Consider the following 23,864-nt stretch of genomic DNA (forward strand, 5'->3'; position numbering starts at 1 on the left):
GGTAGCATCTCTGTGACTGTGATGTGATAAGGAGTTTCTGGTCATTAATATCTAAATGAGCACCTTGGTCCTAGCCTGTGTCTTCACCTTGATGGTTCCTTCACCCCATCCCCCAGATCCGAGTGCTTGAGGTTCCCGCACTTTGTCCTCTTCCACTTTTTTACCCTCCCCTGATACTCCCACTGTGCGCGTGCGCATGCGCATGCACACGCACACACGCTATTTAACACTGCATTCATACTGAGAACAGCTAAATCAGTATGTCTTTTCCTGGGAATAACAACATTTAAACTAAGGACAAAACCTAACTAAAGGATTGAATCCCTAGGAGTGGAATTTGGGCATTAGAATGGCAGGATGTGGTGGTTCTTCAGAACCAGCAGCCTTTCCTGGAGCCTCTGAAACCTCCCAGTAGGCAGCTGTGATGCTCATCTTCACATTTAGTGAGCTGGTGTGAGTCCTGGTCCTTCCTGTGGGTCCTTCCTGGCCTCTTCACTTTGTTGAGCTTCCATTTTCTTCTCAGAGGGTGACATAGCTATAGCTCAGCTCATTTCTGAGAATTGCACAAAATAATGTATGAGGAAGCCCTTTGCAAAGGCCAGACTATAGAAAGGCTGGGAAAATGAGAGGAGCTAAGTGTGACCACAGAGTGGCTAGTCTTCAGGCTTCTCCCCAGTGATCCCCACTCCTCTCCCTACACTGAGGCCCCTCCTCACACCTTGGGTGGGCTTTGTGCACCCGCAGTCTCCAATCCAGAAATGCAGCCCACTTACACACTCCATCTGGTCTGCCTCTCTATGAAGGTAAATATTCTGGGGGTTGTTTTGGTTTTAATTTTTGATCGTAATTCCAAGTAATTTGGTTCTGTTTCAATCCCCCCCAATAGTCTGACTTTGAGGAAATGTGTACATACACATTATGTTGGGGGGCGGGGGGGGGTGGAATACAGTGCTTATTAACATGGCATGTTTTTGTTTACTTGAAAATTGCTTCCCAAGATTCAATCTGGTTTTCAGAAAATTTTTAAATTACATTCCCACGTACAAATAAATTGTATGCTTTCCGGATAAGTGACATGTTTATATGGTGATAAAGGGAATTATAATGCTCTTAACTCTTATGTAGTATGTCCTTATCAAAATCACCAAGCATGAGAACACTGTTTAGTCTCATTCATCACTCAGCACAGCCTCTTTCTGTCCACTCCACGACATAGTCTTTGCCATGGCCCCAGATAACATGTAAATAAGCTTCATGGAACCAAAGAACCCTTGAAAACCCAGTTTGCTGAGCCTCGAAGGAATCATTTAGACAGCTTCAATTAGGTCAGACCTCCCTGAGTTGGGCTATTGGGCTGGAGGTGGTTCCTTCTAGCCTGTGAGCTGTGTGTCTGGCTGGTCTCCTTGTTGGTGACCCAAATTTATGGCTTGCTCGCAGCCTCTGACCCTTCTCACTATAGTCACCCCAAGTCCATTGAGCACTCACTGTGAAGGACATTTCTGTTCTCTTATGATGCCTGTTTTCTCTGGCTGCTAGCCTCATTTAACCAACCAGGTTAGCAGAGTTTCCAGCTTTGCACTTGCATAAACAGTATATATTGTACTAGTTGCCAAAAGAGTAAAGGCTGTGTCTATAATGGTCTAAACTAGGCATCTTCAGATTGTCAGTGCATGCTTTCTAAGCTTCTACCCCTGTGTGAACTCCAGGGAGACCAGAGAACCAGCAAGATGGGCCTATCTTCTATTGGCTCCCCAGCATCAGGGTAAATGATGCCCTTTCCTCCCCTTACAACAGTTGGTTGTCTTAGGCCATCTAATATATTATTTTAGGGGCTACACAATTACCCTGAAAGCAAATGGAAAAAAAGAGAGCTAATTGTTCAAGTGGGTTTTTAGCATACACTGACTGTACTTTCCTGACAAATGAGTGCTAATCATGGGGAAAGGAATGCTTTTTTTATACTTTGTGAGGCTGACACAGTGCACTCTCTGCAGGGTACATTATTCCTGAGACAAACCACTTCTAACTAGTAATGCAGATCTGGGCTCTAAGCACTCTTAATTTCCCTTTTTGAAAAGCCCCACCTTTAAAAATGTCAGCACCAAAGCTTCCTCAACTATGGCAAACTCCCATGTATTTATTTGGGGTAACTGTATCCTGAAAAGAGGTGATTTTCTGAAACTGTTTCTCACACATGCAAGGGCTAACCCAGGGATGCCAGCCATGGGATGCCAGTCAGGGAAGCCCCCTGTTACCTCTTCCTTCCCAGGTTCTCTCTGGGCCTCTTCCCCCCATCTCCCCACACCCCCCATGGCCTTCTGCTGCCCCACCTCTACAGACCCGATATCAGAACAGGATTTGATATCATCCAGTTGGAAAGTAACTAACCAAGAACACTTGTGGTCCTTATCTGCTCTAGGCACATAATGGGGGGAGAAGCAAATGGGAAGATGCCCTAAGTTCAGGCAACAGAATGTGAACAGAATCAGAAAACAGATGTGAACAGTACTTCTAGCGTGATGGTAGTTGAGGAGAGGGCACAGAGGGGCTCCCCTAGAACTCTGTACCTCATTTTGTCCATTTAGGTTTATGGGACCACGTGCTTAGCCTCACTCTGAGGCATGTGGTATCATCCCTATTATCTGAATAAAGATTGTAGGTCTGGATATTCAAAATTAGGCAGCCAGATTGTGGAGTCACTATATGGGAATAGTCACACATATATCTGACTGTATGAGAGAGAGAGACAAAGTAACCTGATCATAAAATCTCAACACTGCAGAGTTTGTGTACAGTACTCCAGAGAGTCCGGAAAGTATTGTTTAGCTGAAGAACAAATGTCTGTTAGTGGGAGGGGCAGGAAACGTTCAGGGCTGTAGTCCTTGACACTGTCGCCATACTCCCAAGGAGCACCTGTGGGGCAGCCTATGAGCACTCCTCCCTGACACCTGGGACTGCCCCCCAGTCAACCATACAGCGATGGGCTCACTCCTGCATCCTGAATGCCTACTTCAGCCAAACAGAACCCTTCCTTGCTCCAGCTTTCGGCAGTCTGACGTAATGCTGGCAGCAGGAAGTTCTAATCCGGAGTGTTTTTGTTTGTTGTGCTTCCTCAGGATTTCCTTGGATCTGGAGACCCCAAAGAAACAAAGATGCTAATCACCAAACAGGCTGACTGGGCTAGAAATATCAATGAGCCTAAAGCTGCCGTGGAGATGTACATCTCAGCAGGAGAGCACGTCAAGGCCATAGAGATCAGCGGCGACCGTGGCTGGGTTGACACGTGGGTTTTCAGTCCCTGCCCCAAGAAGCATTTGGCAGCATGTCGTTTCATGTCAGCTCTTGGTTTTGACTGACAAGGGGGAAAAAAATGTTTCTCTAAATACATAATCCAAATGTAATAGTAACTAGGTTTTTGGGAGACACAGAGATCAAACAAGGCAGTCACTACCTTTGAGCAGCTTAGTGAATCCCTGGGGAAAGGGTCAGGGGTTGGGGAAAAATAGGGGGAGGTACCCAGGCATTAGAGCCGCCATTTGCTGATCCTTCCGTAGGAACCAGACATTGCAGTATCTTACAGGCATTTGAGTCTCCCCCACACCCTAAGCTGTGGTGTTTCCATGTCCAGCTTCCAAATGAGGAAACCAAGGCTCAAGGACCAGGTGATCACACAGGGCAAAACAGCTGGGAAACCGTGGAGCTGAGCTTCAAACTGACTTGGCTGATTCCAGCACCCCTAATATGTGTAATAGTAGGAACTAAAAAAGAAAAAGAATGCTTCTAAAGCACACCAGGGAAGGAGACAAGAATTCTCATGGGAGGAACCGTGGATGTGGTCTTTGCATGAAGAGCCTTGAATTTTAAGAAGTAGAGGGTGGTAGGAAGGAGTCGGGCATGAGGCCAAAAGGACAGCACAAACCAGGAGTTGCCCAGAAGAGAGGCAGGCATGCAGTGGGGCTGCCCAGAGAGACGATGGATTCAGTTTTGAGACTCTTAGAGCATCAGACCTCCAGGGGGAAGGCCTCCTCCCCTGGAGGAGGCCTTAACCAGCCCTCTCCTTCCCCACAGTCAAGGAAAGTAGACTTCACACTCATGCACATGTGCACGTGTGTGTGAGTATGTGTGTGTACACGTACAGGTGCACACTGCCATAGCCAGCAAAGAACAGGTGAGGGAGCAGCTCCTGAGGGTGGCTCAGTCTGAGCCCTACAGGCTGTTGGTCATTCTGGAAGCCACACTGTGGTCTGTAGTTAGTGGTGGCCTAGGCAGGACCTGGGGAAGGAGAGGGCTGGTTAATAATAAGTCACTTCCCTGAACCCCACCATGTAGATGCCATGTATGCCCCTCATATACATGCCATATGTTTGTGACCTACCGCCCCATCTTTCTCTTGTACAAGAATGAAGGTTCTTGAAGATACAGATCTTGCCCACCCCCCCACCCAATTATTCTTTTCACTAAAGGAGTGGTACAGGAGAGAGCCAGGCAGATTTGTGGCCCTGCTCTCTCCCCTCTGGTTTTTCATGTCACTTTCATTTGCAACTGACATGTATCAGGTTACCCTGGAGATACCTAACTAGTTCAGGAAAGAGATATTTAAGCATGTTCGTCCTTTTCTCAGGTCTAGCTATAAAAGGTGCCTCCTCTCCAGGGACATTTGGTTTGATGGGTGGGGCTGGGGGGGCTATAAGGGGTTGACGTGCCACCTTTCCCTAAAAATGTGTTCTTTCTCTGCTGAGAAATGTTATTTTTAGACGCCATTATTATTCTAAGTGCAGATTGACAGGCCTCCTTGAGCTTGCCTGTGTCTGAGACAGGGATCTGTTACAGCTGCTTCCCCTTCTTTTTTCACAAAGAGCAAGCTGGGTAGAGCCCCTTTCCCCCGAGAGAGCTGGTTTTGCTCTAAAAACCCATCCTGACCAGAGGGAAAAGCATGTTTCATCCACTCCCATCCCATGTCCCTACGAGTAGTGGGAGGGCCAGTTACCACTGGGGAGAAGTGGTGAGCCCCAGTGGTCCCTGTGGCACCACCCCACCTCCTCTGTGGTCAGCACCTTGACCAGCAAGAGAGGCACAGCCAAGATTTCCAAGAGGCCTTTCTTCCAGAGGTCAGAGCAGGCTCCACACATGCCTCTTCCTCTAAAGTCCTGTCAGCTGAAGAATTCTCACGCCTCTACCCGTGCTTTCCTATGAGAATTCCTGAAACAGTGTGGAAAGAGCATTCTGCCACTTCCTGGCCGCAAAATCTTGAGCAGGCACTTTACCTCTACCTAGCCTTTAGCCCTCTCATCTGTAAAATGAGAATAATAGTGCCTGTTAGGGCGATGAAGATTCAATGAGATCACACATGTGAAAGCTCCTGGTGCTGTGCTTGGTACCAGTAGGTGATCAGTAGATGTTTGTTTCTATCCCCAGATACTGCTGGATAGATAGCAACTCTGTGAAAGGCACACACAAAATGGGGGAGACAGTGTCCTTTAGCAGGCAACTACTCTTGGTCACTGGGCAATGTCTCTGGATTATATATTCACTCATTTAATAACCACCAGGGTCCATGGCACCATATTGAGCTTTGAGGACATCAACATGAATCAACATGGAGCCTGCCCTCAAGAAGACCCAAAAGCCCACGCTGCTTTCTTCCATCAGGTTCCTGTTGTAGGCGTCTATCTCCTCCCCGTGCTTTTACCTCTCCAGGTTAATTGACATTGCCCGGAAACTGGACAAGGCCGAGCGGGAGCCCCTCCTGATGTGTGCTTACTATTTCAAGAAGCTGGATAACCCTGGCTATGCTGCTGAAATCTACTTGAAGATCGGTGACCTGAAGTCCTTGGTTCAGCTGCATGTGGAGACCCAGCGCTGGGATGAGGTGAGGGCAGAGCATGCCTTATGGGATAGAGGGCCCCATGTGAACCCTGGACCACAGGGTGCTTTTTGGGCTTTGGATAGAGAGCAGCTGCCCGTGTGAGAATGAACATTGGCCTGGCAATTAGGAGATTAACACTTGAATTCTCTGAGCCAGGGTGTTAGAAGCCCATTTATTCATTCGTTCATTCATCCATTCATTCATTCATTCAGAAAATATGCACTGCTGGCTTCATGCTGGCCCTGTGATAGACACCAGGGATGTGAGAGTTAGCAGAACAGCCCTGTACCTGCTGTTGGTCTGAGCTGCTTGTGACCAGCACTACAGGCTGATAATCTCTGACATGGAGACACACTTGTGTAACATTCAAAACCTGCTGGGTGCCGTTTGACAGAAAATGTCACCCATACTCTCCAGGTGCAGGCTGCCAGAGCCATTTCAAGGACAGCTATTTCTCTTCCTTCTTCCCTCTAACCTGGACTCATTCCTGAGAGGATCAGGGGCTGCACCCATGGTCCTCACCCCACCCCACCCACCCATCCACCCGCTGAGGTCTAGTTTACAGAGCCACAGCAAGACCTTTTCTGAATAAAGCTGTCTGACTCTTCTCTGCCCTCTGAGTGGCTCCATTTGGTGAGGTGACAAGGTTACTGATGAGAAGAGGTGGGGCCAAGGACAGAGGCAATAATGGCTTCTCAGGATAAATTTATTAGGAGATTTGTGAAGCAGCATAAATTAGAGCATCTTAGAAACACTCAGTCCTTACCATGCATGAGGCAAACTTTCTCCCTGTTGCCACATACTGTCCCCCGTGACTCATTTCCACTTCTCCTGGCCTGACAGGTGGTTCTGGGGCTTAGATAAAGCAGTGACTAGGTCCCATACAGCACCAAGTCCACAGTCATCTTTGACAGCTAATAAGCAGTGATGATGATAATGTCAATTCTGTTTCCTTAGGTGTCATCTGCAATTAAAAGAAATCTGTTTGCAGCGCTACAGGAGCCTACGCAAACCCTCAAAATAAAATGTTTCCGATTCTGGGCTGCTTCTGTGGTCCAGAAACAGACTGTGTTGTTATTGAATCCAGTCGCTTGCATATTGCTGTTAATTGCCTTTTGTTTTCAAAGAGCTGATTTGTTTTTGCGTTTCTGGGGGTGGTGGTAGGGGGAGGCACTCTCCCCCTCTGAGTTGTCAGCCTGGCAAAATATGACACATCCCTAATGGATTCAGCCAAGTGCCATGTTTTCATGGGGGCTGTGGGGGCTGCTTTTTTAAGAATGCATTTGTTCCTTCCTCCAGGCCTTTGCTTTGGGTGAGAAGCATCCCGAATTTAAGGATGACATCTATGTGCCCTATGCTCAGTGGCTAGCAGAGAATGATCGTTTTGAGGAAGCCCAGAAAGGTAGGCCACCCAGACTGGCACGTTGCAGAAGGAGCAGGAGATGGTATTGCCAAGACCCACATTTTAGAAAGGCTGCCAAGCCCCTCCCATCACAGGTCTGAAGATGGATGACTTCATCCTGGTGAATGTGATGTGTTTCCTGGTGAAAGACTAGGGAGCAATGGAAAGAACACGAGCTTTGGAGTTGGACACACCTGGGTCCATCACTCACTTGCCTCCGGACCTCAGGCAGGTCCTGTCTCTTCTCTGAGCAAAAGCACTGTGCACTCAGATGTAGATCCCCACTTAATTCTCACAGTAGCCCTGTGATGTTGGTACTGTTTTCTAGATGAGAAAGCTGAGGTTGGAGGAGGTAAAGGGATTTGCCTGAAGTCCTACAGCAAGCAAGTGGGAATTTGAGCCAGGCTGGGGTGAGGACAAAATATGAGAACTCCCACAGAGTGTCCGGCATGGTGTTACCTGCCACTTTCCTCTACCGCAAACAGTAATTTGGCTCAGATAAACAAGTGTCCTCTGCTCCTTGGCATTTCTACCGGTTAAGTGGGCTGCACCCCACATATGGCAATATCTGAGATAGGAGCAAAAGGAAGCATAGAGCTTTAACTGGTAATAGCAATTTTAAAATGTGACTGCCTTCTCTGTGTCAGGCAGTAGCTGGGCACTTAACTACATAACCCAGAGCCTTGCCAGCGGCCCTGCAGAGACACCGAGGCTAACTGTGCCCTGCAAAGTCACAAAGCCAGAGAGAATGGCAGAGCCAGGATTGGACCAGGATCTGTTTGCCCGGGAACCTGATTCTTTTGACTAGGTCTTACTGCCTCCTTAGGAAGTCTTCTAATTGAAGCTGGGTGTGTCGTATTCCATAGCATCTCATTTACACTTCTATATGGTAACAGTTGCCACCTCCGGACACATTGCAGAACAAATGTCTCCCTGTTGGAGCTCCTCTGCTAAAAGCCCCCATTGAAAGACAGCATGTTCTCTTCTGCTTTAGCATTTCCAGAGCACCCAGTTGCTGAAGTATGTGCATGTTTGGGCAAAACACATCAACCTATCCATCTGTCTGTGTCTGCCCTTCCAAGATTCCATCGCCATAGTAACTTGGTACTCAGACAAGAGATTGGAGATGAGATTTGGAACAAAGGCCAGACCTTTTCCTTCTCTAAAGCAGAGGATTTGGATCATCTGAGTGCTCACATGTGAGCAAGTGTCACAGCTAGACATGCCTCCCTGGCAGCCCCCAACTTCCTGAGGGTCTGGCCACATAGTCAAGATTCAGGAAATTTCTGTTAAATGGATATAAGAATTATTGAGAGGGGTTTTTTTTTGCTTTTTTTTTTTTTTTTTTTTTTGCCTGTGTTCACAAATGTTTGGTTGCTAGAACCGAGCCATATTTTTCAAGGTTGTCATTAAAAAGCACACAGTTGAAGACTGATGGAGGACTTGAATGGGGCTAGGTTCAGTAACCTTGGGTATGCCACTTTACTTCCACCTTCATAAGTCTGTTGTGACCATCCAATGAGGAATCAACAATAAAAACACTTTGTAAGCCACCAAACCTGTTCAATTGTCAGGTGCTACTAGTGTCACGCTGGATGTCACAAAACTTTGTCCCGGCCCGGAATGGGGTGAGGGTAAGACCTCACTGGTGCCATCCTCAGATTTTACCCTGCAATTTGGCCCTGAGGTTTTTCTTTCTGCCGTGCTTTTCCAAAGTCAGTTGCCTTTTCCCAGCCAGAAAGGAATGTGTCTCACTGCACTTTTTTCAGGATGTAGCCTCCGTTATTTATAGCCTTCGGCCTGAGAGGCGCATCCCAGCAACGAAGTGCTGCAGATGCTCCCAGTGAGTGTCCTACTTCTACAGCAGCCCCTTGCAAGCCCTGCAGATTTCCATCCCACTCCCCAAACTGTGTGTTTTTGTGCCCCTGCAGCGTTCCACAAGGCTGGGCGGCAGCGGGAAGCGGTCCGGGTGCTAGAGCAGCTCACACACAATGCCGTGGTAGAGAGCAGATTTAATGACGCTGCCTATTATTACTGGATGCTGTCCATGCAGTGCCTCGATATAGCTCAAGGTAAGTAAACATCAGCCAGGCTGCTTGTTTTCCCCAGCCCTGCTCTGGCACCAAGATAAACATCGAAGGAGCTGGGACGTTTTAATTAAAGCCCTGGGCTTGTTTATTGGGTGTATTGTCCGTAACCCTGTCTTGCAGCGGCATAATCTGGTGTGTCATCTTTTTCCAGTTTGCCTATAAGTTTAATGATGGGATGAGGGCCATCCTGGGGTTATGGTTGGGAGGTCCTGCCCTGTGTAGCTAATTCAGAACATCTCTCTCCCCTGCTACCTGGGAGCCTATAACCAGACCCAGGTGAGCACTTTTTAAAAAAAATTAATTAGGGACGCCTGGGTGGCTCAGTTCGTTAAGCGGCTGCCTTCGGCTCAGGTCATGATCCCGGCGTCCTGGGATCGAGTCCCACATCGGGCTCCTTGTTCCGTAGGGAGCCTGCTTCCTCCTCTGCCCCTCTGTCTGCCTGTGCTCACTCACTCTCTCTCTCTCTCTCTCTCTGACAAATAAATAAATAAAATCTTTAAAAAAAAAAAAATTAATTAAATGGAAAGATGAGAAAGAGATCACTTTACAGTAACACACTCCAGATTCTCACTCATCCCAGGCAGGAAAATAGTTTCAATGTTGCTTTCTTGAGACTTCCCATGATGCACTGAGGGAGTTCTGGAAGCAGAGGGGACACGGAGATGTTCTTCACTGGACTAAGGCCAGCATGCCGGAGTGGGAAAAACACTGGAATTGGAGGCAGCTAGGTGACTCGTCACAATTTCTTCCTAAACTCTACCTCCCCATATGTGGCATTGGAGGTAATCCTATCCTACTTTCTTCATAAGGCTGCTGTGAGCCTCACAGAAGCTGTGGTTATGATTTGGAAACTGTTAGGTCCAGGTGTAAGGTGTCATATTTCTGTTCTGGCCAGTGGTCTGTGCTTTGGATAAGGCCTGGCACAGAGGGAAGAGGCTGGAGGTGAGATGAGTAAAGCTGACATGTGCTCATCCTCCACGCCAGGCTCCTCTGGTATGTCTGCACACCAGTGATCACCCTTTTCATGCTGGTGCTCCCCACTGGAATGACCTGATAGGCTGTAGTGTCAGATCTGGGAGAGCCTGCCAGAAATGTACTCAGACTTTTCATGGCCACATGCTCTGCCCATCTGAGACTTTTCCTGTCCTGGGGCAGTCCCAGCTCCTAAGCAGCACCTTTCCCATCACTGCGTCTCTTTGTCAGTCTCCCTGGCACAGGTCTTGATACTGGGGGAGAGCTGACACTGGCAGTGTTGCCATTGCCTTTCCTTTGTAGACATGGCTTGACCCATCTTCCCCCTCTTGCCACCCTCCCCCCCGACACTGCATATCCCAGACCCTGCCCAGAAGGACGTGATGCTTGACAAGTTTCGCCACTTCCAGCACTTGGCCGAGCTGTACCATGGCTACCATGCCATTCAGCGGTACACGGTAAGGTGGTCCGGATATGGGGGCCAGGTGGGGGTGCTGCCTACTGAGCTAAGGGCCCTGGGCACATCTTACAGAGCAGCAGACCTCTGGATGGAAAGTAAACCCACTGGACAGGATGACTTGCCAAGAAATTCAGGTCTCCTCTTTGGAGACAAAGTTTGGGACTTTGATTTTCCTCAATTAGTTACCCTTTGACCTGTTGTAAGCTGTGGGCTTCTGAATTAGTGAGCCAAAGCTAGAATGGGACTTTCTAGGTGCCGGCTCTATGTTTGTAAAATTCAGGCAGATTCCAGGTTAGCCAGACAAAGAGTTCTCTCTAAAATGATCAGGGGTGGGGGCGCCTGGGTGGCTCAGTCTGTTAAGTGTCTGCTTTTGGCTTAGGTCATGATTCCCAGAGTCAAAGAAACAAGCCCGCATTGGGCTCCCTGCTCAGTAGGGAGCCTGCTTCTCCCTCTCCCTCTGCTCGTCCCCCGGGCTTGCGCTCTCTCTCTCTCATTCTCTCAAATGAATAAACAAAATCTTACAAAATATAAAAATAAAGTGATCAAGGGTGGATGTTCCATTCTAGGTGGGTGAAGCCCCATCTCTAACCAAAGGCCTGAGGTCTGTTCTTGGCCCTGACACTGAATTGCTATGTGACCTTGAGCTATTTACTTTATCTCTCTGGCTCTCAGTTTCCTTCTCTACCAAAAAGAACGAGCATAGGCTTGATCTCCAGAGACCCAAATAGTTCTTTTTAGTCACTCCCTGATTTTTTTGATTAAGCCATTTTAAATCTATCTCCTGACAATGGGGAACAGGTGGTAGCTTATTATCAGCCTCCTCATTTTGTGTATCCTCAATCACTCAACAAATGTTGATTAAGCACCTACAGGGTGAGCTTATCCTGTGCTGATAAGCCCGGAGGATAATACCAATAACGAACCTTTATTGAGGACTTACTGTTTACCAGGAAATGTGCTGAAGGCTTTATTGTATCAATTTATTTACTCCTTTATTTATTTACTCCCCATTTTACAGATAAGGAAACTGAGGCACTAAACACAGAGATCCCACAAATACTAAATAAGACCAGGACCAGACCAGATGGGCTGGCTCCAGAGCCTGTGCTCTTAGCCTCTGATCCCCCACACCCTCTAACTTGGAGAAGGCAGACCACTGGCCACACAGCTCTACTGTGTGACCTTCGCGAGTTGTTTACTTGCCTCTGTGCTTCAGCTTCCTTCTCTTAAAGTAGGGGTGATAATAGTACCTACTTGGTGGGGTTGTGAGGATTAAATGAGTTAATATTGGAAAAGCACTTGGCACAGATGAGTGTCAGCTGTTCTCCTGCCCTGTGTGGAGGCTTCTAACCAATTTTCCATGGGCAGAACATTTCGCAGTTCTTTGACCATCTCAAGAGCCCTGCGTTCTACACTGGGCACCTCTTTCCCCCACATTTGTGCTGAGTGCTCGGCACATTCTTTGTCTCTGAGGAAAGTCTGGTAAGAAAGACTCCTCTGCTAGGCTCTGCCTTGGTCAGCTATCAATCCTTCATCTCATCTCTTCCCCATACCACGGTCAGTGGTTTCAAGGGAAATCATCATCCCTTACAGTCTTTTTAGGGCCTCTTATTTCTGTCAGGTGCTCACTGGGAAAGACCCCAAACTCAACTCCAGCTGGAAAGTCAGGGCCCCAGCTCAGTGTCAGTTTGTCTGAACCACTTTGGAGCTGGGCTGTTTGTTTCTTTTCTGTAACAACTGAGTTCTGCTCCAGGACCTTTGTGCAGTTGTGAGCTTGTAGCAGCTTCACACCAGCTGGGGTATCTGGCTGTTCATCCCAGCTGAGACTTTATTGGGCTGTTCCTTCATTCAACAAATCCCTTCTGTGTGTCAGGCCCTCTGCTGAGACCTTGGGACATCGTGGTGAGCAAGATGTTATCCCTGCCCCTGAAGAGCTCATAGTCAATGAACAAGCAGGTGTAGCCCAGTTGTCTTAAGGGAAAAACTAAGAGGACCAAGAGGACTTGCTAGAGGAAGTGAACCTAAGCCAAGAGGAGGGAGATTAGTAAGAATGGGGCAAGGGAAGAGGAGGAGAAGAAACCATTCCTGGCAGAGGTCACAACATGTGCAGAGGCATGGAGGTGGGTGGTACTTCAGCGTTTGGCATCGGGGCCCAGCAGAGCAGCTCTGAGGCAGAGCAGACTGCAAAGGGAAGCACCAGACCTTTCATGAGATAATGGCTTCCTTCCCAGAGGAGAGGCGCTAGTTCTGAGGACCCTTCTGCCACCGGCCAATTCTGTTCTCCTGGGATGGTTCTTAGCTTCCATACCTACCACGATATAACCAGAGGCGGGCTTCTCCCTGGCTCTCACCCAGAAAAGGATGCAGTCTCAGGTTTTCTTGGGTTCTTGGAACTAACAGAGGCTCTAGAAATTTAAATGAGAGCTAAAGAGAGAACGCTTGGGCTCCAAACCCAAGTAGTAGTGTAAAGTAAGTCCTCACAAATTTAGACCAATTAGGGCCTGAGTCCTGCGGGCACGGTGAGGAGTACAGCCTAGTAAGACCCTTCAGGAAATGTCAGTTTATTACCATGTAAGTGCTCAAAGGGGAGGGAGAGCTGGCCTGCTTTCATCTTGTCATCTACAGTTGTCTCAGTTTGCATACAATGTGCTAGATCCCTTCAAAATGGTATTCTTAACCTTTTATGGACCCCCTCATGATAGAAAATTCCCCGTGGTCTACTGTGTGGAGCTTCTGGCAGCCTCTAGGTATAGAAGACCTGTTTGTGTGTGTTAGTGCCTGGTTTGTGGGGGCCTGTGCCAGGTGCTGGGGGTGCAGGGATGAGTAATTGAGGAGCTCCGGCACATGTGCACATCTGGTGGGCATTGGGCAGCCAGACTACTAGCTGGAGAGTGGAGAAGAGGCACATGATTTCATGTTCCGAAGAGTTAACTGCCTCCATTTAAAGACATGCTTAGGGTCTGGTCATGTCCTAAATTGCCTAAAAGGTCTTCTCTCTCAGAACTCATTGGAGACAACTTGAAATGCTCAGGGAAATGGAATCATAACCCACCCCAGAGGCAACAGGTGGTAGCCAAGGAGAGTCATTCTTGGGCTTTGGAATCAGACCTGGGTTTAAATCCTAGCTCGGCTCTTTTCTAGCTGGGTGACTTGGGCAAGTCATCTCTCTGGGCCTGTTTTCTCATCAGTACAGTGAGGATGAAAGTACGTCTTTACAGAATTTTGTTAAAGCCACATGAGACAGCTGTAAAGCGCCCAGTACATAGTAGATGCTCATTAAGGGAAGCTGCTCTTTTACTGAAATATTTCAGAATTTTTGGTTGTCTGCCTTTTGACCTGTCCCAGCAGCTGTTTCATTGAGGAATTCAGTCCCTATTTGCTTTTCTCACTGCAGGAGGAGCCCTTCAGTTTCCATCTTCCCGAAACCCTCTTCAACATCTCCAGGTTCCTGCTGCACAGCCTGACCAAAGACACCCCTTTGGGCATCTCTAAAGTGTATCCTTTCACCCCCACCCTCTGTCCCATCTCTCTTGTCTAATGGCCCCTGTGAAGCTCTTTCCAGAGCACTTTACTGGCAGAACCTTCCCTATCTCCCATAGCCCTCAGGGAAGAGAAAGAGTTTGTCCTGCTGCTACTGTTTTACTGTAGAAGCAGCTTGCCAGGGAGGCCAGGGGGCCCCTGCCAAGAGAAGATTAGTTTCCAGGGCTCTCTGGGCTTAGCCCAGCTGTGGGTCTCTAACCAGTCCACTGCCCGAGCCCTTCTGGAACCCATAAATAAGGGTATAACAGAAATATAGGAAGCTCTTGGATTCTTGGGCATTTTCCTGGGGGGCAGGTTAGAGGGTGTTTGTTCAGCCCGGGGGATGGTGCACCTGCTGTGCCCTAGACATCGGGCAGGTGGTAGGTGACAAAGCTGTTATCTAGTAGAGGAGGTGACAAGTGTCAGGGCTTAGTTCAGTGGGATGTGTGCTGTGTCCACGTGTGGAATGTAGCTAAGGCTGGGGCCATGGTCAGGGAGGGCTGCCTGGAAGAGCTGACATCTATCCCATGAGGCACCAGGGAAGATGGTAGAGTAGATATTCCAGGGGAGCACCCTGCACATGGAAAGGCACAGAGGTGAAGTAAGCATGGCATACGGGAGGAGCTGAAGCCCACCCTAGGTGGGAGTCAGGCTGGAGAGGTAGTGGCCTAAGGGCCTCCATGTGAGTTGGCCTCACCTTCTTTGGAACTGTAAGGGCCATTAAAGAAGGAGGCTGAGGACCCATGCTTCTAGAAGCTACCAGGAAATGACCAAAGTCTTTTAGGGTCATAAAAGTCATAATTTTCCCCATCCTCTTCTAAATCTTATATTCTCTCAGCCCCCTCCCAGCCCCAACCCTACCTTCTCTCTGTAAGGAAAAGACCCTCCCAGGAGAGGCCTCAGAGGTACTGATCCGTGAGAAGTGGCTTCTCTAAAGGTTCCAGGCCCATCATTTACATTCCAGGGGAACCAAGAAGTACGTTGTTGACTGAGAACTTTGCAGAGGTGTGGCCAAGGCCACACCTGCTGGAGCCTGAGAACCTGTGCCCAGTCTTTCCAGCAAGTTCTGTTTGATTGAACCCCTGCCCTAAGCTGCACCCTATACTGTTCATTGGGGACCTGGAAGTGGCTCCTGACATGGTCCCTGACTTTGAGGAGTGACCGTGGAGACATAGACAAGAAAGCTTACTGCCATGTAACTTCTGGAGTGGAAGGAGCCACACTGGGCTTGTGGGGAGCAGGAGCATCAGGAAGAAGGAGAGTGGGAAGGAGACATGGTACTTGAGGCTTGCCAGGGAGAAGTGGGAAAGGGGGTCCACAGGCGGGACACGGAAGGAAGGACAGGCCTGGCCTGGGTGCAGACAGCATTTAAGGTGACTTGGGATCCAGCACAAAGGCCTGGGGCCTCAGATCGAGGAGCTCAGGGGAAAGTCTCCGAGAAATAGGGGAGGCTGCCACTCAGAAGTCACTGTGGCTCTTGGTGAAGTGCAGGCAGAGAGAAGTGTGGCCTCTGCGCTGGATCTGAGTGAGCTCCACAGGGAGTCTGGGACCAGCCCCACCTGGCAAGCCCAGAGCAGGATGGCGCTTGGTGCTGGGCATTCTAGGACCTGGCTGGCAGGCTGGGTGAGGTGGGGAGAGCCATTTTGGCCTACTCAGGGTACAAGATGAGCCATCAGCTGGCTCATCTAACCTAAGCAAGGTTAAAATATTAATGGAAACTGCACTGTCTTTATCTCTGGAAAAATCCCTATGCCGTGATATCTGAGAAGTACACTTACATCCCACAAGGGAGCAAAGCACTCCTCGGGCTCCTACCTGTGCCCTCCTGGCACTAGCACCAGCTGCACGCCAGCACAGGGCTCACCCTGAGGATAGGCAGTGCCAGCTCTCAGGCCCAGTGTGGCCTCTGCTGTCCTTAACCCTATCATCCGCAGGAACACGCTCTTCACTCTGGCCAAGCAAAGCAAAGCCCTGGGTGCCTACAAGCTGGCCCGACATGCCTATGACAAGCTGCAGGGTCTGCAGATCCCCGCCAGGTTCCAGAAGTCCATTGAGCTGGGCAGCCTGACCATCCGCTCCAAGCCCTTCCATGACAGCGAGGTGAGGGCACAGCTCTCTCAGGCAAGATGCTTCCACTCCTCTTCCTGGACATCCCCTGATGCCTTCTTTCCCGGCCGGGTTCTATCTGAAAGATGGCTACAATGGTCTCAGGATCCTGTGCCCTCCTCCCTTTTCCAAGCCCTGGTTTGCTGACTCCTGCTTTTCCCTCTCTGCCACCTCTATTCTCTACTCAGCCAGCTCTGCTCCAGCCACAGCCCCTGGCCCCTGTGGGCTCCAGAGCCCTGCCCTCCCTTGCTGCCTAGCCCTCCCATCAGACTCTGAGTCGGCTACAGCCCAGCCCATGCTGCTCTGCCCTTAACCTCCCTCTGCTCCTGAATGCCCAGATGGCTCTGCTTTCACCTCATCCTAGGAGCTCCTACCTCATCCCCTCTTTCTTCTGGAACCAGGTTATCACTCTTCTAGGTACCTGTAGCCCAGCTGTGCCCCAGCCACCTTTCTTCCAATTTAACCTGTTGTCTCTCACAATTGTCTCCTTCAAGCTCAGAGCAGAGACTTGGCATCAAACAGACCTGGGTTTTGATCCCAGCTCCACCATTTCCTAGCCTTGTCTCCCATCTCTCTGAGCCTTGGTTTCCCCCTTTATCAAAGGGGACATACATAATAGTTTTCCCACAGGATAAATAGCCAGCCCAGATAATGTGCACGGCAGGGTACGTGGTGTGTGTTAAGCGTCCTGTGTGTGGTGGCTGTGGTGTTGTCATTCCTGCTGGAGAAATGTGCTGCTGAGCCCTGCCTGTGAAGGAGTCCAGGGCAGGGGGACCCAGGTGACAGGTCCTCAGATGCCTCTGTAGGCCCTTATCCTGAGTCACCACGCATAGAGTCCTAAGCCCGGTGCCCCTTTCCCACCCACACAGGTAGCCTTGCTTCTTGGCAGCCAGGCCCCAGGAGACAAATCAGAGTAGGGAGCATTTCCTCACTCTGGGTTTGGCTCTCAGGCAGTTGTGGGTCTTGTGCTTTTTAGGAGCTGGTGCCCTTGTGCTACCGCTGCTCCACCAACAACCCGCTGCTGAACAACCTGGGCAACGTTTGCATCAACTGCCGCCAGCCCTTCGTCTTCTCTGCCTCTTCCTATGGTGAGTCTGACGTGCAGATGGATGGCTGGGCTCTCTCTGCTGCTGATTGGCCACACGTGTCCTCATTTGTAAACTGGGGACAGTGTGACACCCACCCCACCAGATGCACAGTCACAAAGGATTCCCAGAAATAGGACCCAGTGCTGCCCAAATTTGAAGCATCCACCCCTCAGAGCCTGGTATGGGGCTTTGCATGACATAAATGCCCTAGATGCCACTGGTTGGACATTTGGTCTGGAAGGCTAAGATGGGCTCTTTTTTTTTTTTTTTTGTAATTATTTTTTTTAATTTATTTTCAGCATAACAGTATTCATTGTTTTTGCACCACACCCAGTGCTCCATGCAATCCGTGCCCTCTCTAATACCCACCACCTGGTTCCCCCAACCTCCCACCCCCCGCCCCTTCAAACCCTTCATAAGATGGGCTCTTAAGTCCCACTTCCTTCTACGTTGACAAAGAATCAGAAACCCCTTCCAGGTAGCTGGGAAGAGGCTGTTCCTCATCCCTTGTAGAGGAGCCCATCTGGCTATTAGTGGGAAGAAGGGGTGCTAAAGGCCACTGGTTTTCACCCATGCACACACATGCATACATGCCTGCTTCCTCCAGACGTGCAGTGGGCAGAAAGAGGCTCTACTGTGTCTCCTTGCTTATAGAGAAGCCTGCTGCTGGGTGAGAAGCCTGCTCCCACCTCCCCTCATGCTGCCTGGTGAGAGCATCCCAGCCCCTGGCTCCCCCTGAGGCAGCCATCCCATGGCCTTCCCCATGCCCTGTGCCCTCTAGAAGTGCTGCACCTGGTTGAATTCTACCTGGAAGAGGGGATCACTGATGAAGAAGCTGTTTCCCTTATTGACCTGGAAGCACCAAGACACAAGCGTGAGAACAAATGGCAAGAGATCACAAGCAACAGTATCCTGGATGCTCAGCTGGACCCCTGTGTGTGCCAACTGAGCATGAGGCCTGGGTGTAAGACAGGAGGCAGGAGGGGCTTGGGGATGGCTGGCCCAGTGGAGGCATGGGCATGGCAGGCCACTGCCGAGTGATTGGAAAGGCCTACATGGTGGCAGGGACAGGGGCTGGAAATAGGCTGAGAGCTGGCCAGTGCACAGAGGCACCAAGGGGACAGTACATGCCCACAGGCCCAGAAGAGGCATGTGGAAGAGGAGATGGTGCCTTGATAGTCACCTTCGCTTCATTTCCAGGTGGGCCTCCCACCCATCTGGCTCCTAGAAGGTACTTTCTGTCCTTCTGGCCACACAAAGCTCATGAGCAACCAACACAGCATATGATGTCTGTATCAACTTTACTAGTCAGGTCACGTTTGTGTACAAGAGAAAAACCATGATCGAGCTGAGCAAACAAAAGGCTGTAAAGAAGCCTAGCCATAGTTGGACACTCAGCCGGATCCAGGTGCTCAGTTGGCACTGGTGGGAGGCTGTCTCCTGGCCCGTCGGCTCTGTTGTCCTTCGAGTGGCTTCATTCTTTGGCAGCACCCACCCCATCCCACCAGCAGTACCAACCCTGCATCCTATCAGCCTTAAAATCCGTGGAAAGGGCTGACATTCCTCCCAGAATGACAGCAAAACCACAAGGCACATCCTTGCCGGGACAGCTTGGGTCAAAGGCCACACCTCAGCTCTTCCCTCTGGCTAGGACCATGTTCACTGTCCCACCTGGACACAGGATGGGGCTTCTACATGTGACTGTGCACACTCAGCACCTGCAGACCTTGCTAGCACACAGCAGCTGGATCAGCAGGTCTGGGTGCATGGGAGCCTGACTTTCCATTAGCTTCCAGGCAATGCCAATGCCGCTGGTCTGTGGGCCACATTTTACATTTTGAGGAGCAGAGGAGGAAGGAAAAGCCAGGGAGTTGTTCGCCAAAGATGGGAGACAGAAATCAGATGCTCTGCCTGGGTTGTTGCTGCCTGGTGGGACCACATCTCGTACCTGATTCGGCACCAGCAGCCTCCATTCCCCTGGGAGTCTTCCTTGTGGGAGCCCCAACCGCCCTGGCCTCATATCAGCTCTTCTGACACCACCTGGCAGAGGAGGCAGCTCCTTAGCACCTTCAACCTGGTCTAGCTGGCCTTAGGATTTGCAGGAGCACTCACCCCCTTCTCCATGAAATAGGACCTGCAAGCCCATCTCAAGTGCCTACAGGCAACCCGGTGATTACTAAGTGTTTCTCCAGGAATTGCCAAGTTTGTTGGCCATGGTTTCCAGCTGGCCCATTATTTCTACTCCCACCCACAGCAGGCCCAAAGTTTCTGCTCACTTGATGCTTCTGGTCAGGCCCCTGTGGCCATGGTGTGGTCTGTGTGGGGCAGCAAAGGTCCCATCAGAGCACCTTTCCCTCCTGGGCACTGGGGCTTGGTCCCAGCCTCTGTGTGTCCAGGGCCGTCTCCTCCCTGGCTTGCACTCCCTCCATTTCTCCATCTGGAAACCTAATCCATAGACAGAGTCGTGGAGAAACACACCAGGCCCACAGAAAGCTCCTGTGAATCTTGCATTGGGTGTAGGGTGGGGACTATTTCCCACTCAGCCTCAGGTTCTGTCCTTGACCAGACCCTTCCAGATTCCCAAACTCTGAGGCTGGATGAGACTGTGGACTCCATGGGAGATGATGACCCATTCACGGCAAAGCTGAGCTTTGAGGTGAGGGTACCTCTCTGATGAGCTATGGAGGTGCATGAGGCCTATTGGGTGGGGGTTCGGAGGTCCCTTCTCCTGTACACACTTGGGCATGAAGCGGACTTGTTCCTTGTCTGAGCCGCGGTGGAGTCGTGGTGGCGGGGACCCCATCACTAGAGATGGCTAGCAGGAGCTACATGACCTGGCAGGGTTCTGTGGAGGTACCCAGCAGGGGAAGTCTCTGGGGTCCTCCCTGGTTGCCCCAAAGATTCTGGGATCGTGACTCATATAAACATGTCACCCTGGCTGAGAGCACGGGTGTCCCCTGCTTTCCACCTGCCCATCCTGCAGCAAGGTGGCTCCGAGTTTGTGCCTGTGGTGGTGAACCGGTCGGTGCTGCGCTCCATGAGTCGACGGGACGTCCTCATCAAACGCTGGCCCCCACCCCTGCAGTGGCAGTACTTCCGCTCGCTCCTGCCAGATGCCTCCATCACCATGTGCCCCTCCTGCTTCCAGGTACCGTGCCTACAGCTCCTGCGTGGCTACCAGTTTCTTCTTTCTGCTGCTTTTCCATTTCCCAAGTGTCCCCTTGGAGACACCTGGCATCTGGGAGGAGCACAAGTGATCCCAAGGCCAGGGCTCTGAGCTGGGAAGAGACTCGGCCATCCTTAGGCCCTCCCTCTTCTCACTTCTGTTCTGAATGCTGTCTGGAGTGGGCTTACCCCTGACCCTGTGCTCTCTGTACCTGCCCCTAACCAGGAAGGCCCAGGTAAGTGTGATGTACCTTGGAATTTCACTTAGAAAAAAGGGGCCTCAGACCCCAGACCCTTCTCCCCCTCCCTTTCACTCCTCAGACAAAGGTGTTCTAGATCTGGTGTTTCTAGCCCTGACTCACTGCCAAGCCTCCTCCCCTTGGAAGGGCGGGAGTCCTTGCCAGGCTCAGGCCTTGGCCCTGGGTCATGACCTTTTCCCCTCAGATGTTCCACTCGGAGGACTACGAGCTGCTGGTGCTTCAGCACACCTGTTGCCCCTACTGTCGGAGGCGCATTGACGACCCTAGCCCCTGACTGGCCCCCTCAGAACCAGCGCTCCCACCAGGGCCACCTCGCACTTGGCTGGGCTGTCAAAGGAAGAAGAGTTAAGCTGAAAGAGTTAAAACTGTCAGAGTGTCTTCTGCCCAGATCAAGTGTGTATTTTAGGGAGGGGCCTTGTGTAACCACGGAATTCCTATTTATGGCATTTCGGGCCTTGTAAATAGCACCAGGAGATGGAGAAGAGAATGTACATATATTTTCTAAGAAAAAAAATCTGTTACTTTCAGAAAGGCTCTGAGTTGTTCGTGGCAGCCTGCTGGAGTCCACAGATCTGTCAGACCATTAACATGTACACTTTGCGAACAGATTGCCTCAATAATTACAAATAAAAGGGCTACTTATTTTCATCAGTGTCTGCATTTTAGCAAATCTTCATATTGTCTGCAACTTAATTTCCTTATGCAAAAGTGCACCTGTTTCTAATTTGATCTGAGAGGAACATTACGTTTGCCTGCTCTTAAAATGTAATCTAATCGAAATGGCAATATGGGAATGGGTAGGGGAATGGGTATTTATTTATTTTGGTTTAGTGGGGCTCCGTCTTGACCAGAAACTGAGGCTCCTGGCTCCAAAGAAGATGGCAAAGAGGGCCTCTCCTCAGAGGTTCTGGAGCCTACCCTCTGCTTTCTGGCTATGGCCAGGCCCCCCTCCTCCACCCCATTCCCCCAGCTCCACAGAGGCCGCAACCCCACTGAGGCTTTCCCCTTCCCTCCAGGTCCTGAAGCTAGTGGATTTGTTTGAGGTTTTGCTAAGGTCCCTGCCCCTGAGCATCAACAATGTCTGATTCAGCAGCTCAAGGGCAAGAGTGAGTAGCACATGGGAGGCTGGGGAGGGAGAGCTGACATTTATTGGGGACCTTCTCTGTGCCAGCCAAGTTTCATATATTGTCTCCGTTCTCATACCAGCCTTGTGATGGAAGGGTTATGATTTCCATTTTGCAGCCATGGGGTTGGGTGGAGGTACTGGGCCCAAGGGCTCACCCAGCCCTGGGTGGAAGCCCCTGATCTGTCCTGCCCTGAGACCCCTGTACCCTTTGCCCTCCACTCTACCTGCCCCAAGAGATATCAATGATCCAGAGCTTTGTGCAAAGTCCTGACAGCAGGGAAAGAGAACTGGGCTGTCAGATAAGAAACCCATCCTGGTGATCAGATATTGATACTTTACAGCTCATCTGTGAAGGGGGCAGAGTGGGACAAATGTCCCCACTGGGGGGATGAAGACAGACCTCGAGAAGGGAGCGGCTACAGAGGCCACCCAGCGGTGAGTCCTGAAGCTGGCCTCTGCCCTACCTCTTTCCCCTGCCTCCTTCTGCACTTCTTTGGAGATGATGGAGGAAAATAAAGAAAGAGAGCCAAACAGTTGTGCCAACAGAACTCCTCCGTTGAGTGTCTAATTACTTACGATCATGCATGCTCTCTCTCTTGCTAAACATTTATTAATGTGTTAGGATTTCCATTAGCGCATTACTTGAACTAAAATCATTTGCATATGGCTGGGAAGAAGAGGGGAGAGAGAGAAAACAGCCCCAGCCACCCAACAGGCGTCAATCACAGTGACAGATCAGATGGTCCGTAGCTAGAGGCAGGGGGAGGGGCCCAGCCTGAGACTCCAGCATGCATCATCTCAGCTGAATAACACAAAAACCAGTTTGTGCCATGCCAAGTTCTGCTGCCCCCGGGAAGCTGAGCTCTCAAGGTCTGAGTCTGAGAAACAATCACTGTAGCTGCCTTTAAGTCAAATGCTCATTGAGTACCAGACACCGGGCATTTAATCCTCCACAGCCTCCAGGGTGCCCATTATGCAGATAATGAAACTGAGGCTCAGCAACATTCTCTCCTTTCCTTCAAAAAATACTTACTGAGCCAAGACAGGATTCATACCCAGGCACAGCCTTTACACATAAGCATTCTGTTCTGCGTCTCCCCTGTCCCAGGGGAGGGACTAGATGGGGTCTTGACCAGGCCTGTTCTCTCTCCAAGGCTCAGTTTCCTCATGTGTGCAAAAGGGCGTATTCCCGCTCTGACCTTGAGGCTCGAGCCTCAGTCTCCCATCTGAGGAGCCTGACGACCCTTCACATGCTACATGGAAGGCACCGTGGGATGTTGAAATGCCCCTTTCACTAAGACGACACTGAGGTCTGGAGAGAGACATGGCTGCTGGAGACTGCACAGTTTGGTTGTTCAGGCTGGGACTTGATCCTCCCAAGTCCCCAACACTGCCCACATCCCTGGAAGAAGGAAATAGGAAGAGGGGGATTGTGTGGCCCAGATAGAGCCCCAGGCCAGGCCTTAGGTGGGCCTGGCTCTAGCCTGGCCTCAACCAGCTGGGTGTCCCCCATGCACCCACAGTGAGGCTACTGAAGCCAGGAGCCCCTCATGGCTCTCACACAGGTACAGAAATGTCCCATCTCCAAGGCCCCATCTGCCTATGGCAGATACCAGGCAACCTTCCACTTGTGCCAGCCTCAGGGCCAGTGGGAGCCTCAGCAAAGAGGTCTGCACTGGGCAGAGCTCTCATCCTGGGTCAAGCACTTATCCCAACACTCCACCCAGACTCCAGAACATCTTCCTAGAATGGGAATCTGATCATACCCCTCTCCTGCTTATAACCCTCTCCACTGACAGGCAGCTAGCAT

General features: G+C 50.4%; 1 protein-coding gene across 5 annotated transcripts in view; it reads left to right on the plus strand.

The window, feature by feature from the left end:
- Positions 1 to 21,576, plus strand: part of IFT122 (intraflagellar transport 122) — a 70,555-nt gene extending 48,979 nt beyond the window's left edge. For 4 of the 5 annotated variants that reach the window (XM_032841548.1, XM_032841549.1, XM_032841550.1 and 1 more), the window contains 12 exons: positions 3,117 to 3,283; positions 5,698 to 5,869; positions 7,166 to 7,268; positions 9,200 to 9,340; positions 10,694 to 10,788; positions 14,185 to 14,285; positions 16,244 to 16,409; positions 17,392 to 17,503; positions 18,285 to 18,410; positions 20,080 to 20,159; positions 20,487 to 20,651; positions 21,113 to 21,576. In XM_032841548.1, coding sequence (XP_032697439.1) covers positions 3,117 to 3,283; positions 5,698 to 5,869; positions 7,166 to 7,268; positions 9,200 to 9,340; positions 10,694 to 10,788; positions 14,185 to 14,285; positions 16,244 to 16,409; positions 17,392 to 17,503; positions 18,285 to 18,410; positions 20,080 to 20,159; positions 20,487 to 20,651; positions 21,113 to 21,202 — 1,518 coding nt within the window. In that variant the 3' untranslated portion in view covers positions 21,203 to 21,576. Of the gene's footprint in view, positions 1 to 3,116; positions 3,284 to 5,697; positions 5,870 to 7,165; positions 7,269 to 9,199; positions 9,341 to 10,693; positions 10,789 to 14,184; positions 14,286 to 16,243; positions 16,410 to 17,391; positions 17,504 to 18,284; positions 18,411 to 20,069; positions 20,160 to 20,486; positions 20,652 to 21,112 lie in introns of those variants that run through there. The other variant, XR_004380758.1, reaches the window with a different exon arrangement.
- Positions 21,577 to 23,864: the final 2,288 nt, after the last annotated feature.

Source organism: Lontra canadensis, unplaced genomic scaffold (assembly GCF_010015895.1).
Source record: "Lontra canadensis isolate GAN:19392208 unplaced genomic scaffold, GSC_riverotter_1.0 scaffold124, whole genome shotgun sequence".
NCBI lineage: Eukaryota > Metazoa > Chordata > Mammalia > Carnivora > Mustelidae > Lontra > Lontra canadensis.